The sequence below is a fragment of the Doryrhamphus excisus genome, chromosome 5, assembly GCF_030265055.1.
Source record: "Doryrhamphus excisus isolate RoL2022-K1 chromosome 5, RoL_Dexc_1.0, whole genome shotgun sequence".
NCBI classification, from domain to species: domain Eukaryota; kingdom Metazoa; phylum Chordata; class Actinopteri; order Syngnathiformes; family Syngnathidae; genus Doryrhamphus; species Doryrhamphus excisus.
In genome coordinates, this window is record NC_080470.1 from 21,960,658 (window position 1) to 21,977,500 (window position 16,843).

General features: G+C 43.5%; 2 protein-coding genes across 3 annotated transcripts in view; one reads left to right on the top strand and one right to left on the bottom strand.

Moving 5' to 3' along the window:
- Window positions 1-2,106: 2,106 nt before the first annotated feature.
- chst7 (carbohydrate (N-acetylglucosamine 6-O) sulfotransferase 7) lies at window positions 2,107-10,924 on the bottom strand. Its single transcript, XM_058074154.1, has 2 exons — window positions 9,585-10,924; window positions 2,107-3,716 (listed from the first exon to the last, which is right to left on the bottom strand). Exon 1 carries the CDS (start codon window positions 10,858-10,860, stop codon window positions 9,595-9,597), a length of 1,266 nt encoding a protein of 421 aa, XP_057930137.1. The 5' UTR covers window positions 10,861-10,924; the 3' UTR covers window positions 2,107-3,716; window positions 9,585-9,594.
- A 185-nt stretch (window positions 10,925-11,109) lies between these two features.
- The window catches only part of tubgcp5 (tubulin gamma complex component 5), a 13,182-nt gene continuing 7,448 nt past the window's right edge, over window positions 11,110-16,843 (top strand). The window contains exons 1-13 of one of the 2 annotated variants that reach the window (XM_058074141.1): window positions 11,110-11,892; window positions 12,006-12,059; window positions 12,148-12,256; window positions 12,337-12,433; window positions 12,504-12,583; window positions 12,845-12,980; window positions 13,045-13,162; window positions 13,246-13,335; window positions 14,057-14,150; window positions 14,231-14,483; window positions 14,600-14,802; window positions 15,209-15,324; window positions 16,135-16,400. In XM_058074141.1, coding sequence (XP_057930124.1) covers window positions 11,750-11,892; window positions 12,006-12,059; window positions 12,148-12,256; window positions 12,337-12,433; window positions 12,504-12,583; window positions 12,845-12,980; window positions 13,045-13,162; window positions 13,246-13,335; window positions 14,057-14,150; window positions 14,231-14,483; window positions 14,600-14,802; window positions 15,209-15,324; window positions 16,135-16,400 — 1,759 coding nt within the window. In that variant the 5' untranslated portion in view covers window positions 11,110-11,749. The remainder of the gene's footprint in view (window positions 11,893-12,005; window positions 12,060-12,147; window positions 12,257-12,336; window positions 12,434-12,503; window positions 12,584-12,844; window positions 12,981-13,044; window positions 13,163-13,245; window positions 13,336-14,056; window positions 14,151-14,230; window positions 14,484-14,599; window positions 14,803-15,208; window positions 15,325-16,134; window positions 16,401-16,843) is intronic. The other variant, XM_058074140.1, reaches the window with a different exon arrangement.

The following is a 16,843-nucleotide window of genomic DNA, read 5'->3' on the forward strand; positions in this document are numbered from 1 at the left end:
ACAGTATAGAGGATCTTTGGAAGGGCAGGAAGGGCCTTAAAAACAGCAGTGTTCCTTTTGTACAGAGGATCTTTGACCAGCAAGGATTCTAAAAACAGCATAGCGCTCCTGTAGTACATAATAGAGGATCTTTGACTAGCAGGAGGGGTTTAAAAACATGACAGTGCTTCTGTCCTATAGAGGATCTTTAACCAGCAAGGATTCTAAAAACAGCATAGCGCTCCTGTAGTACAGTATAGAGGATCTTTGACTCGCAGGAGGGGCTTAAAAACATCACGGTGCTTCTGTCCTATACAGGATCTTTGACTAGCAAGGGTTCTAAAAACAGCTTAGCACTCCAGCAATACAGTATAGAGGATCTTTGACTAGCAGGAGGGGCTTAAAAACATCACGGTGCTTCTGTCCTATATAGGATCTTTGACCAGCAAGGGTTCTAAAAACAGCTTAGCACTCCAGCAATACAGTATAGAGGATCTTTGACTAGCAGGAAGGGCTTAAAAACATCACGGTGCTTCTGTCCTATACAGGATCTTTGACCTGCAAGGATTCTAAAAACAGCATAGCGCTTCTGTAGTACAGTATAGTGGATCTTTGACTAGCAGGAAGGGCTTAAAAACATCACGGTGCTTCTGTCCTATATAGGATCTTTGACCAGCAAGGGTTCTAAAAACAGCTTAGAACTCCAGCAATACAGTATAGAGCAGAGGTAGGGAACCTATGGCTCGGGAGCCAGGTAGGGCTCTTTTGATGACTGTATCTGGCTCTCAAGCATTTACCACAATAAAAATGTATTTTTGCTAACATTTTAAAGTAAACATCACAGAAATCACTGTTAAAAATAATATTAAAAATCAAAACTTTCTTATGCATTTTAATTCGTCCATCTATTTTCTACTGCAATACGGCCGACCATATCCATCTTTCTTGATGATATTTTCCAGGTCAAACACCAAAACTTGATTATTACTGGGTAATGCTGTCGTCTACCTCGGTCATTGAGATGTCAAAAAAACATGTAAATGTAAACTTTCCTCCTTTAGTCAAATAGCTAAAGCTGCAGAACCAAGCCTTCTGGCAAAGATGGCCAAAAGAATGAAATACGCGTACTGAATACGGTTCAAAACCATGCAGCAGCAGAAGTTGCATTAATGGCAGCAAGTATTTGATTTATTATTAGACACTGCGCTGCTCACGAAAGTGTGCTGGCCACACCCCATTGGCGTGGGGTAGTGTGCCTGGTCTATGTAATTAGAGCCCATTATATCTAAAACTGTTGGTCTTACATAAAAATGCACACATTTTATTGCATTCAATGTTTAAAAAAATGTATATGGCTCTCACAGATACACATTTTAAAATATCTGGCCTTCATGGCTCTCTTAGCCAAAAAGGTTCCCGACCCCTGGTATAGAGGATCTTTGACTAGCAGGAAGGGCTTAAAAACATCACGGTGCTTCTGTCCTATACAGGATCTTTGACCTGCAAGGATTCTAAAAACAGCATAGCGCTTCTGTAGTACAGTATAGTGGATCTTTGACTAGCAGGAAGGGCTTAAAAACATCACAGTGCTTCTGTCCTATATAGGATCTTTGACCTGCAAGGATTCTAAAAACAGCATAGCGCTTCTGTAGTACAGTATAGTGGATCTTTGACTAGCAGGAAGGGCTTAAAAACATCACAGTGCTTCTGTCCTATATAGGATCTTTGACCAGCAAGGGTTCTAAAAACAGCTTAGAACTCCAGCAATACAGTATAGAGGATCTTTTGACTAGCAGGAAGGGCTTAAAAACATCACAGTGCTTCTGTCCTATATAGGATCTTTGACCAGCAAGGGTTCTAAAAACAGCTTAGCACTCCAGCAATACAGTATAGAGGATCTTTGACTAGCAGGAAGGGCTTAAAAACATCACGGTGCTTCTGTCCTATATAGGATCTTTGACCAGCAAGGATTCTAAAAACAGCATAGCGCTCCTGTAGTACAGTATAGAGGATCTTTGACTAGCAGAAGGGGCTTAAAAACATCACGGTGCTTCTGTCCTATACAGGATCTTGGACCAGCAAGGATTCTAAAAACAGCATAGCGCTCCTGTAGTACAGTAGGAGGATCTTTGACTAGCAGGAAGGGCTTAAAAACATCACGGTGCTTCTGTCCTATACAGGATCTTTGACCAGCAAGGATTCTAAAAACAGCATAGCGCTTCTGTAGTACAGTATAGTGGATCTTTGACTAGCAGGAGGGGCTTAAAAACATCACGGTGCTTCTGTCCTATACAGGATCTTTGACCAGCAAGGATTCTAAAAACAGCATAGCGCTTCTGTAGTACAGTATAGTGGATCTTTGACTAGCAAGAGGGGCTTAAAAACATCACGGTGCTTCTGTCCTATAGAGGATCTTTGACCTGCAAGGATTCTAAAAACAGCATGGCACTCCAGCAATACAGTAAAGAGAATCTTTGACCAGCAAGGATTCTGAAAACAGCATAGCGCTCCAGCAATACAGTATAGGGGATCTTTGACTAGCAGGAAGGGCTTAAAAACATCACGGTGCTTCTGTCCTATACAGGATCTTTGACCTGCAAGGATTCTAAAAACAGCACAGCGCTTCTGTAGTACAGTATAGAGGATCTTTGACTAGCAGGAGGGGCTTAAAAACATCACGGTGCTTCTGTCCTATATAGGATCTTTGACCAGCAACGATTCTAAAAACAGCATGGCACTCCAGCAATACAGTAAAGAGAATCTTTGACCAGCAAGGATTCTGAAAACAGCATAGCGCTCCAGCAATACAGTATAGGGGATCTTTGACTAGCAGGAAGGGCTTAAAAACATCACGGTGCTTCTGTCCTATACAGGATCTTTGACCAACAAATATTATAGGATTGTATTTAGGAGGCAAGCATATGATGAAATAATCAAAGCGGTGGGTGGAGTCAAGCAAAGGACAAGAAAATATCAGCATTAAGTTTCCAATGACTCTTTATTCGGGTCATTTGAAAGCATGGAAATGTTTTTACCTTCATGTACAAATATGACAAATGTGCATCCCTAACCAGGACTTAGAAAGGGTATGAGGATAAACCATGAGACTTTTAGACCACGTTTAGACAGAGAAGGCAGGATAAAAAGTACCACGTCTGTCCCAGAACTGATTGGGTGGAGTGAAAGTCTCCTTCATGCGAAGGTTTTGCTGCTGCAGCTGTCCACATTCCTCACGGGACGGAGGGGGGTTGGGTTTGAGGAATTGAGGGGGTCCAACACTGGAGTCTCCTTGCCACTTTCAAGTTAGCTTGTTAGCGAGTCCACGTAAGTGCAGATTACTGCTGAGTCATGCGGGCAGGTGACGGCCACCTTGCAACGTCCTGAGAAGCTTTTTAAGGCCCCCCCCCCCCCCTCCAGCCCCACCCCGCCTGCCGTGCTGGCGGTTTGTAAATAGGGACAAGAAGGGAGGGGATTAGCAGGACTAAAAAAAGGGGGAGGAGAGCCAGCGTTGACGTGTGAAGCAGCCTGGCCTCCCTGGTGTTTGTTTGCCACCTTGGCTCCACAGACGAGCAGGTAGGACTTTAGAAAACATCCCACCGTGTCCCACTTTCACCCCCTGCTCATCCGCTGTGCTCAGCTGGAAGAAAAACAGCCCCTGAGCGATGCTTGCTGCTCCCAGTGGGACACATTCCAGCTGTTTGTCCCCCGTTTCGCCCTCAGTCTCGACTTGCAGGCCCCTGGAAGAGAAACACAATCAAATGCTGTTACTTCAAATAAGAGCATATATTTTTTCCACTTTGCAACATTATTTGTCCTCATAATATTGAGAGCTTATTCTTGTAAAATAGCAACATCTTTTCTGCTGGAATACAACTTTTTCTCACAATATTTTGACTTTATTCTTGTAAAATTACATTTTTTTAAAGGGGAACTGCACTTTTTTGGAATTTTGCCCATCATTCTCAATGTGAAACATTTTTTTCTGTGCATTCTAGCGCGAGAAACTGAGTTAAATTCAGCTAGCCAAGAACGGGCGTCATGGGAATACCTATTTTGATGTTAAAGCCCTCGAAAAAAAAATAAAAAAATGCCAACAGTGTCCATTTACATAACTGACTTGTATATTAACCAAGCTACAGCAATATTATTATTGAAGCAGCTAACATGAAGTATTTTTATCTTGCGGACGAACACAATCTAGTCACAAACGGAAGAGTGGATAGCTAGCTCGCTACAAAGACTCAACAAGATGTTTGCCGTCAGCATTTTTTTTTACCTGAGAATTGGAGCACATGTCGTGTGCTGGAAGATACAGCCATCCCAATGAAAGTGGACATCATAAGTGTTGTCGCTGCTGTTGTTGTTGACAGAACTAGCATACTAAGTATGTGTATCAATGTGTATCAAACAAATTTGAATAGTGTTTTAAAATATGACAATAGGGCAAGATACTGCAATAATAGTATCATCGTTTACAAAGTTGAAATAGGTGTATCCCAAGGACAGCATTGTAAGCTAGCTCATATTAACTCGTTTTCTCATGTTATAATGCACAGAAAAAGGGAAAGAAATATATGTTCCTGTTTCACATAAGGATTGAGAATGATTCCCAAAAAATTAAAATCAAAATTTTAAAATATTATAGAAACGGTTTTGTTTCTATAACAATAAAAAAATTATTTATTTAATATTTCAACTTTATGCTACTAAATGTTTTTTCCTCCTAATCTTCCAATGTTATTCTTGTAAAATTACAACTTTGTTCAATTAATATTTTGACTTTATTCATGTAAAAGTACAACAGATTTTTCAATTTTTGCTGTTAAAAGTAAAAAAAAAACCTTTTTGTGTTTAATATTTTTTTACAAATTGCAGCCTGGGGCTGCATTTTGGACCATGTGCTCTACTTCCTTTTTCCCTGCCAAATCGAAGCCGTAACAATCTATCCAACATTCATCCACTTATGCCTTTCACACAGAAACTAGCAAGACCAGATTGTTGCCGCAACTTTAAAGGTCCCCTGTTAGACAAAAGTGACTTTTTAAATGATATTCTAACAGTAATATATGTTAATCATAGCAGGCTTTGCTACACGTCTTAAACTAAAGCTCTGTTTCTGTCCTTCAGTGAGTCAGCTTGAGACGTGGGAGTTCTTGGTATTCAAGCCAAATGGCGTTCCCAGTAGGGTTGTTATTGTCATAGCTCTGTTCAAGTCCATCTGACAGAACTTCAAGTGTTTTCACGGGTGGACATTTGGATTCCCTCCTTGAAGATCTTCAATAAAGCCTTCATTGTTCCACGCTTGGCACGAACGGGCGTGTGGTACTGACTCTGGCTGGCATAGAGTCGCCCGGCCTCGGGCTGTGGCGCAGAGAAAGAGGTCATTGTGTACATGTCTGTCAGTGACAGGGGTACGCCCCCCCAAGGGGTTACCAAGCAGCCTGTCACCATCGGCTCGGACAGGCGGAGCCTTTAAGAAGCGAGCTGCTTGCAAGCAATAAGCGTGGAGCAGATGGAGGGTGGGCAAGCGGACCTTGTCTCACCGCCCCCGCCCCCCCTGCCGATGTGGCTCTGGAGCTGTTGTGTACTAAGACCCAGACTGATCAGCTATATGATGCTAAAGTGCGAACCTTACATTTTTGCCTTTACAATCACCGGGAAGGATCCAGCACCCCCTTGATAGACCCCAAGATACTGGTACTACGAGTACTTTCCATCTTGTTCACTGGGGCACCGAACCAGGGGGCGGCGAGTACAAACAACCATTCACACTCACATTCATACCTATGGACAATTAACCTAGCATGTTTTTGGAATGTGGGAGGAAACCGGAGTACCCGGAGAAAACCCACGCATGCACGGGGAGAACATGCAAACTCCATAATGAAATTCCAGAGAGTGGAATTGAATCCTGGTCTTCCCAATCTCCTGACTGTGTGGCCAACATGCTAACCACTCGGCTCATGTTAAGAGCTTATTCCCGTAAAATTGCAACTTTTTTCTGCTACAATACTTAATATTTTGACCTGATTCTCATAGAATTTCTTCTCGTAATTATGACTTATTCCCATAATATAATATTATTTTATTCTTGGAACACGGCAACCAATTTTTCAAAAATTACAACTTTATTTGCTTTTCACATTCCAACTTTGTCTTTTTTTAATATTTCAACTTTACACTACTAAAATGACGTGATTTTTCTCATAATATTACAATGTTATTGACTTCAATCTTGTTAATTTTTGCTGTTTTTGATATATTTTTCTCGTTAAATTACATTTTGGTGTGAATGAAGAATGGTTTTCAAGACTGGCGTTAATACGATACGAGAGAAAGTGGAGGCCCGTCGATTCCTGAATCGAAAAATTAGACAGTTCCTGAAAAGCTGTGTAGCGAAGCCTGTTTGTTGTCCGAGATGTCATAAAAACCTGCAATTTGAAAAGCCTGCGTTTGAGCACCTCTCCTTTCAATAACGGAGCAAACGCGGGCGGGATAGATGATAGATTTCGATGTGTTTCTAACCACATACTAATGACTTACAACATCATTGTGGGTCTTTCAATGGAAAAAAGAGCCATCTTTCACTGATGTGAGACTACACTGCATCATTCAAATAATGTCAGGTCAAAGAAGCAAACAGAGAGAGAGCCTTGTCCGCCCCCCCAGCTGATAAATGAAGCGTCCTCGTGCCTCGGCAAAACCGCTCATTTTCACAGAGATTGTACTGTCCAGATTCAAATGTCACCCCCACAGAACACGCCATTGTTTTCAACGCCGTTGCCCTTGAGATTCACTTCTTCATCTTAGCTTGGGAAAGACCCAAGAGCGAGGCCCACATGCTTGAAGAACTTAACCTCCAAACTGCAAAATAAGAATCTATTTATATCTGGGTGAATGAAAGCTACATTATAGCGTGTAGGAGTACACAGACATTTATTTGCTTGAAAAGCAGCCATGGAAGAGAACGTTATTTGACCTGCTTTGTGGCATAGAGTGTGGAGCAGTGATTCATTTGTGTTTTTAATACGCATGTCTCATAAACCGTGTAATGTTGTTTCAGGGTGTGTTTAGCCTGGAGAGTAAAAATATTACATAACTTCCAAAACTCAAATTTGGGACCCAAATGCACGCAGTAGGGCGGCACGGTGGTCTAGGGGTTAGCGCACAGACCTCACAGCTAGGAGACCAGGGTTCAATTCCACCCTCGGGCATCTCTGTGTGGAGTTTGCATGTTCTCCCCGTGCATGCGTGGGTTTTCTCCGGGTACTCCGGTTTCCTCCCACATTCCAAAAACATGCTAGGTTAATTGGCTACTCCAAATTGTCCATAGGTATGAATGTGAGTGTGAATGGTTGTTTGTCTATGTGTGCCCTGTGATTGGCTGGCGACCAGTCCAGGGTGTACCCCGCCTTACGCCTGAAGACAGCTGGGATAGGCTCCAGCACCCCCGCGACCCTCGTGAGGAAAAAGCGGTAGAAAATGAATGAATGAATGAATGCACGCAGTATAAAAACATTTGCTAAAAACTGGAGCCAGATAACAGCAGATCTGGCATTTGTCCACTTGTGCTTTTTACACAGAACTATACATAGAGGCGGGTAAACCAATCTATAATGGCATCATGACACATTAACATAAGTTTTCCTTTACAGGCGGCAATTATTTTGACCCTCGGCCCCCACCGTAGTTTGATTGAAGCACGGTAACTGTAGCCACAAGTTGGAACAAATATACAAAATAGATTGGTAAAGTTAGCTTCAAAGCCCTGGCAGATGGCTCTTGTAGCAAAACCAAAGTTATTTGTATCTACTGTCGCTGTGTTTGACTTCTCACGGATTCCATGGCCTGCCAGAGACTGGAGCAGTGCAGGTATTGTTTTTATTGTCATATACAGTGCTACCTTGGCATAAGAGTGGCCCAACTAACCAGTGCTTTTCACATTTTTACATCTCTCTGATGATTTTGGCATCGAACTGCCAGCTAAATTGGACTTCCGGCTGCTATTGACGGGCTGTCAATGTGATGACCGTGGCTGAAGTCCAGTGTTTTGCTAGCGTTAGCCATTTAGCATGGAACTACCACAATGATGCACATTAGCACTCAAAGTCATCAAATCTTACCTTTATGCATTCCCACATAGTATCAGCATTCGGGAGCAAGTATGAGGTGAAAGAAAAAGGGGGAAAATACATCCAAATACATCCATACAGCCCTCTTTGCTTCGGAGAACGGTAGGATGGTGCGTTCAATGACCGTTGAAAAAGTAGGACAAATTCCAAATCGTATTAAACATTCAAAATCTGTGGAAATAGTTAGAGTATTGTAATAAAATAACATTTATCGTAATATAACGATGAATTTCTGTGTATTTTAATGTTTTAAAAGAGAAATGACATTAGGTTTGCAATTTGGATGAAATGTGTTATGACTATTGCCCAATGTTTTAGGTATTTTCATTTGTACATTTCATGAAGGAAAGGTGCATTGAGGCAATTTTTTAATAATAATCCTTTCTGAATTTTCCTAAATTGACTTTTTTACTCACAAACATTTAGAATTTAAAACCGGTATCATAAATAAACAAATCTTATTTTGAGGTGACACTGTAATAAAACAAAATATATTAGTGTGAGAGGTCTCACTCACTCACATTTTGTATTTGCTGAACGTTTGTGGGTGAGTTTAAGAGCTAATATGCTAATAATAAAGAAAAAATAGTAATACAAATATATGCTTGTTGACTGTATTGTTTTAAATAATTCATTCATTCATTCATTTTCTACCGCTTATCCTCACAAGGGTCACGAGGGGTGCTGGAGCCCATCCCAGCTGCCCCCGGGAAAGAGGCTGGGCACACCCCGGACTGGTCGCCAGCCAATCACAGGGCATGTTTTAAATAATGACCCTTAAAAACATTTCTATCTGTGATTAAATGTGATTAATTTGGAGTTGAATATGGACAAAATGTGAATAATCTCGTACAAATATTTTAATCGATTGGGCAAACGTTTTTACTCGCAGGCCGCTCTGCGTAAAAAAATAAAATAAAAATAGACGATCCGTCTACTCTGTATGTACCACATCACACCCACCGACAGCAAGTGAACGCATCACATAAATCAACAACTGAGTGCGAAATACAACACATCAATTAATCTCAAATGCCTCCAAGGCATGCTGGGTAGTTCAGCGACACCAACAACATGAAGAATGAACAATAAAACACTGGCTATTTTGTAATTAAACAAAAATGTGACAAACACAGCAAAACATTGGGAGAAAGAGTATTACAAGCTACCCAGCATGCCTTGTGGCAGGAATATATGGGTATTGCGACTCGATATTTGTTTGTATTGTGTTGTGTTGTTTGCATCTGACTATTTTGCCGACTTAAGCGTGCCACAACAACACCGCAAGTCATGCTACCGGACGGATTAAGATGCTTGTCCGCCGTTTGCCGCCCCCGATCCACATAGAAGGGTGTAAAAGGCTGTAGTTGTCTTAGTTTTGCCTGACTGCGGCCCTTGGGGCAGACACAAAGGTGCCCCCGTGAACTCTGCCTAGCGACAAGTGACCAAGAAGCAAAGAAGTCGTCTCCTCACCGTGACACGCTCATGTGGTTTTGTCTACGCCGTGCCTCGGGTAGCCCAGCTGCCTCATGACCTCGCTGCAGTAGGCCTCCACCTGGTTGATCTGCTCCACGCTGAGACGCTCCCTCCAGGCGTAGATCGCTTCCTTGGCGTCCCGGGACGAGATGAGGAACGGCTTGTCCGAGGAGTAGCCTCGGCCATGGGTCATGTTGAGGGCGAAGCTTTCCAGCGCAGGCGACGAGGAGAGGTTGGAGAAGCGGTAGAGCTTCTGGAGCTCCTGGGCAGGGTGCAGCACCAGGTCCTCATAGCGGATGCGGTGGTAGCTTCTCCGTACCCAGGGCGGCGCGTTGGACACCAGCATCATGTCGCTGAGCCAGTTGTCGCAGATGAGCTCCATGGCGCTGGACACGTAGCTCTCGGCCCGGTTCAGCCGATTGTTGGGCACCAGGAGACGTTTATACTTGTCGTTCTGCTTCTTGCTCCTCAGCACCTGGATGCTCTCCTTCACTAGAGCCTGTTTGGACTTCAGGCGGGAGTTGTGCACCGCCCTGGGGTCCCGGAAGAGCTGCACGATGTGGAGCTTTATGGCTGGGTCCTTCATCAGGGGCACCAAGGTGTTGAGGTCCAAAACACGCACCCCTTTAATGACCACCACAGGGTACTTCTTGCACTCCCGCTCCAGATCCCTGATGTCCCGCTTTGGGCACTTGGCGCAGCGGTCCTCCTGGACCAGACCGACATGGTGCCTCTTGTGAGCGTCGCACAGCGGCTCGGAGCACACCACCTTGTTCATCTTCCATCCGAAGATGAAGGCTGTGGTGATGTTCTGCGTGCCGGCGTACAGCTTGAGCACGGAGAAGTCACAGCGGAACAAGGCGCTCATCATGTCACGCACGGCGCCCTGCAGGCTGCCCGCATCACCCGGGTACAAAGCCTGCCAGATGTGCCACATGGGCTCGTACAGGTAGAAGACATCTGGATGCTGGTTAAAGAGCTCCCCCAGGAACGACGAGCCGGTCCTCCAGGTGGCGTGCAAGTAGATGTGAGTGCGGGGCCGGCTGCTGTTTTTACCCGGCTCCTCTGTGGCGTTGGCGCCGTCCACCTTGTCGCCGCGCTCCCACAGCACGGCCACAGCGTTCTTCAGGTCCGAGCAGCGGGACTGCTGCTGCAGCAGCTTAGCGCCATGCAGCGACTTGTCCCCGAAGTCGAACACATACGGGATGAGCAGAAGCAAACCCGAGTAGGCGAGGATCAGAATCAAGTATTTCTTTTGCAGCCTCCTCTTCATCTCTCGGTTGTGGACGAGTCGCTGCAGTCAAAGCGCTGTGACGGCAGCAGCGAAGTTCTGTTTGGATTCGCAGGGAAGCGGCTGGACTGTGGGGACGAATAAGCCACGCCCCGTTTGCAAAAAAAAACACACGCATCTATTACGTTTGCACATGCACGCCCTGCAATGTTGCACTGAATGTAATGTTGTAGCACTTTAAAGTGACACGTGTCGCTTTTAATTGTGCATCTGATTGAAAAGACATTCAAATCTGTCTTTGCTGGGAGGAGAGGGAAGCGCCAGAGACGTTCTACACGGAAGATTGTCCACTTGTTGCCATCTTCTGTAACCGAGCAACGCGACGCTGTTGTTGTTTAACATAACATATCAGCTTTGGATTTAAACGACCGAGTACCAAATCAAACACTAACACCCCTGGTGTGAATTTATGTTAATTTGGGGTGAAATGTGGAACGTTACAAAAAAAGGCTTCAATAATAACTTTCAGGTAGCCGACGGTACCGCGCAGGGAATTGTGGGAAATAGGTAAATAAAATGCCGTGACCGGCTTTCATCGCCTAATTGTAGCTTTTATTTCACTTTACATGAATTAAAAGTGTAAATCAACAGTAAATGTAAAATATAATTATGAATTAGGTCAAAAATACAATTTAATCAGAGTTTTATTTCACGCATGCGCAACTCAACCCAGGAAGCAATCGTCGCGCGCTGTTTGGTGAAGATGTTGCTACAGTTCAGGCTGCTAAGGCTACAGAAACAAATAGATAGATAGATACATTGTTCGTCTCCAAGAGAAATTCACGGTGCGGTGTTGTGTTATCCCGGTGTGATGGTATTACCCTGGTTATATGAGATCGTTATTTAACGGTCAACCTGACAGATATCGGTCATGGCTCACTGGAGTACCTTCGAGAAGGAGACGGAGAGGGAAACCAAGAAGCTGATCAGGTGTGTTTGTGGTCTGGCGGAGGATGAAGATGAGGAGGAGCCCAATTTCCAGTTGGCACTCAAATTTGCTTGGTCCAACTTCAGGTGAGATAATGTATTTTATCAGCTCATTTGTTTCCCGGTAGTAGTAGTACTGATACTAGTAGCCAAGCGTGATGTGATGCTAGCTAGCGCTAATGTGTGTGCTTTGCTGTCAGGTTCCATCGTTTCCTGGATGTGGACAGTCACAAAGTGCAGCGTAGCATCAGTGGGTGAGTGAGCCTTTTTTTAAGTTTGCTAGTGAATTGTGCTCAAAGCAACACCTTGACAACTAAAACTATGGTAAATATCTTTTACCAGAATCTATGAGAAGCTCATGGTCCACTCGGAAGTGAGTAAAGCTGACAGCTGGATGAGACTCACTGAGGAGTTCCTCAACTCACCTTTATCAAATACCAATGGTACAAAGGTACAACATGGCTCATACATTTCTTTTTAAAACCCCATGAGACTTGATTAGCAACCCACGATCATTGTGCTGCGTTGCAGACTGATATCCACTACAGCATACTGTCACTGCTGCTATGCTTATCAGGCTCACCCTCCAACACCAACTTTACGGAAAGACCCCGCATGAAGGAGGCTGGTATGTTTACGTTTTTAGCACATCTTAATTTTCATTTTACAGTATTCATTTTTAATGGCATCCTCCACAGAGCCAGAGGACAACTTTGACTGGCCGACATATCTGATGGAGGGAGAGGACATTGACCGCGGCCCGTTCCCAGATACGCCTGTGAGTAATATCCCTGTCACGTTGTTCCCCACAGGGCTGGAATCTATTAGTGGTGGCTGCAGGATGACATAGACGACCATTGACATTGAAATGGAGCTTAATGTATGGCAAAGTTCAGTATTTTAAGTGTTAAGAATGTTGTCTGTGCAGGTAATAATGTGTTTGTTTGGTCGTAGTTTGACCCTGGAACAGATAAATTACATTTCTGTTATTTACGGGATTTTTGTTGGGACTTCAAAGCATCGGATGTTCTTTCTTCAGGAATGGTCTGAGGAGGAGAGTGAGGACGAAAACGGCCATCAGCCGATCAGCAGGGAGGACTCCGGGATTCAGTTGGACAAAACCCCCCAGGAGGACAAAGACAACGCAAGCAAGACCGTCCCAGTCACATGGACAGGTAGGAGCCAATCCCCAGCGAACACACGTGAACAAATCTTGAATGACGACACGTGTCATTGCAGTGGGCGAACCCGATGCCCGTGCCTGGCTCGAGCGGCATGTGGTGACCCCCTACTGGGTGGCGAACGGCCCTCGATTCGCCCACAGCCTCCATTTGCACTCCAACCTGCTCAATGTCTGGTAAGGACCATGCTGATTTTTGGTTCTACAATACACTTCAAATACATGGATGGAGTATTGCAAAGTGCTGTTTGCCTCCACAGGGACCAGCATTTGTACAACACGGATCCACTGTATCTGCCTGAAGAAAAAGCCTTTCTCACAGAGACACAAGTTATCAGAGAAACACTGTGGTGAGTAGTTCGGTGTTGCTGTTAGTCGCTGTAATTGTTGCTAATATTACCCTTCACATTGCTGCTAACATTTCTACTAGCATAGCCGCTGTAATTGCAAGCTGCTCACTTTGCCACTGTCATTGTCGCTAACGTTGACGCTAACGTTGACGCTAACGTTGACGCTAACGTTGACGCTAACGTTGGCGCTAACGTTGGCGCTAACGTTGGCGCTAACGTTGGCGCTAACGTTGGCGCTAACGTTGACGCTAACGTTGGCGCTAACGTTGGCGCTAACGTTGGCGCTAACGTTGGCGCTAACGTTGACGCCAACGTTGACGCTAACGTTGGCGCTAACGTTGGCGCTAACGTTGGCGCTAACGTTGGCGCTAACGTTGGCGCTAACGTTGGCGCTAACATTTCCGCTAACATTTCCGCTAACATTTCCGCTAACATTTCCGCTAACATTGGTGCTAACATTTCCGCTAACATTTCCGCTAACATTGGTGCTAACATAGCCACTATCATTGCCTGCTACTAACATTGGCACTAACTATAGCCGCGGTCATTGCTGCTAATATTGCCATGAAAATAGCTGTTAACTTAGCTGTTAGCATAGCCGTAGTCATTAGCACTGACTTTGCCGTTCACATTGTCATTGTCAGTACATTACGGCGAGCATGAATTAACTTGAATGATTATTATGTTTCATTGGATATAATGAGCACACATTGTGTTGCAGGCTTCTGTCTGGGGTTAAAAAACACTTTATATTCCAGCACCATGATGGAAAAGTGTCAGTCAGGAATAACGTGGTGGTAACTCATCTGACCAGTGTACGTTCAAACAACAATCCATCGGTAATGTGCTTTTTCTTGCATAAAAATGAACCTTTTCTTCTCATACTTTGCTGCAGAACTGTCTGCGCTCCGTGCTGGAGCACATTGCTGTGTACGGCCAGGCGGTGTCCCGGCTGCAGAGGTTCATCGACGAGGTGACGGGGCACAGCCCGGATGTCGGTCCGGCCGGGGCCGGTTCTGCCCACCCCTCCAAGAGGGGCTCGGAGCCTCCATTTAGGACCTACCAGGCCTTTGTGTGGGCCCTCAACAAGTTCTTCACCAGCTTCAAGGAGGAGCTGACAACCATTGAGAGAGGACTCGTCTGCAAAGGCAAGTACACTTGCGTTTAGTACTACGACTAGTACTACTACTACTACTGTTGTTACAACTAATGAGGTTCCTCCGGTGTGCTGACATCACTTGAATGCCATACGGTTCTTTTACAGACGAAACTGTGACGCTGACGGCTGTTCTGGAGCGCCTCAATCCTCACCTCGCTCAAATCAAAGTGCTCCACAAAGTCTTTTGCACCGGGATCGCCGAGGTCCCCTCCGAAACCCCCAACGTGGTGCGGGCGTCCCACTTGCTCAACACGCTGTACAAAGCCATCATCGAGTACGACAGCATCGGAGAAGCTTCCGAGCAAACGGTGAGTTTTACTCGTGCACTTCAACGCAACGTGGCACAGTGATTCCGACAGGGCTGCAATCTATCTGTGGTGTTGGTTGAGGCGACATCGTGGATCCAATTAGTTTTTCAACCTATTTAACAACCCAACATGAAGTCACCCTCCATTTTTAAGAGAAAGTACACATCAATGTACAGATTGTACACACCACTTCTCTCTTGTTTGAACAAGTCCAAACCTTTATTTAAATTTTAATCATCAACCTACAAGTCCGATACTAGACAAAAGTCAGTCCCTTATGTCAGGAACTCTTGTGACAGTGTCTTTTCATTCGGGAGTCATTCCGCTGTACTGTAGTATTTTTGTATCCTTGTTAAAATATATTGCTGCAGATTGTAATATCTAAGTTTGCATGATTGTCCACTAGGTGGCGTTACTCTTTTCACTGTGGACTGAGACCGTCAGACCATATTTGGAGATAGTGGACGAATGGATTGTCCACGGCCATCTGTTTGACCCCGCCAAGGAGTTCATTATTCAAAGGTAGGCCCAAGCAAATGCAGATTAGTGGTTCTCAGCTGGTGGGTTGAGACCCAGCAGTGGTCCCAGGTCCATCCCAGGTGGGTCGCAGACAGCTAGTCAGACATGACCTAAAATTATGTACTTATTATTATTATTATTATTATTATTATTATTATTTTCCTACCTGGCATATGAAAAATTGCATGTTCTTTTTCATCTTTCACTTATTATTTCTATGCATGGAGTGGTCATGTTCTTTCTCCTTTCCTTGACAAAATGCCTCAATATTCCTCTAAAATGCACTTTTGACATTTAATTATGTCTATAAATGTTTAAACAATAAAATAAATAAAATGATTATAATAAAATCTAATTAAATTAAATACAAAAAAATACAATCAAAATAAAAAAAACTGACCTAAAAGTGTAAAAAAAAAGAAAAATAAATAAATATAAATTAGTGTAGGAAATAAATACAAAAAATACTTATGTAAAAAAAAAAATAATAAGTAAAAAATAAAAATGACTTAAATACGAATGTGAAAACAATCAGAATGAAAATACCAGAAATAAAAGCATAAAATAATAAAAAAAACAAAATTAATAATTACATAGAAAATGGATGTATGGATTAAATAAAAACCTAAAAAAATTAACTGACTACAATAAATATGTAAAAAAAATATATACAAATAATGAGTTCAATAAAAGTGGGTCCTGGCTCAATAACCATTGGAAAAAGGGGGTCGTAGTTTGAGACCATTTGAGAACCCCTGGACGAGATGGTATGAAAAAGTAAATAAATAAAAAGGAAAGCATTGTTTCCATCAGGAACAAAGACGTGCCGGTGAACCACAGGGACTTCTGGTACGCCACCTACACGCTCTACAGCATATCGGAGACGGTGGAGAGCGAGATGAACGACGCGGCCAGCGGCAGCTCCGGGGGCGATGCCGCTGGCACCGGCAACAGGCAGCTCACCATGGTGTCCTTCCTCAAGCCCGTCCTCAAGCAGATCATCATGGCCGGGAAGTCCATGCAGCTGCTCAAAAATCTGCACTGTAGGGACCGCCAACAATCTGAGGGGTCCTCCAGAGGTCAGTGGGTTTTGTTTTTAGCCACAAACGTCACGGTCCCTGTGTTTGATGTGTGTTAGACAGGTCATTAATCACTTCATTGGTGCAAAGGCAGCAACACAACATTATTTTTAATTATTTTATTTTGTTTGTTTAATATTACAACTTAATTTTTTTTTCTTTAATATTCTGTAAAGTGGGATTTTTTTTGTTCTTAGAATGGATTCAATGTTTTTCTTTTTATATTTTTGCTTTATTCTCTCTATATTTCCATTTCTGCTGTTTCTTTTTTTTTTAGTTTTCTTGTGTCAATATTTCAATGTTCTTCTCTGAAATTTTCTTCTCATAATATTATGAATTTAGTCCCATCATATTTTCATTTTATTGCCACAATATTTTGACTTTTCCCCCCAAAAATTACAACTTTATTTTGTTTTGTTTTATTCATATTTTGGGTATTTTAT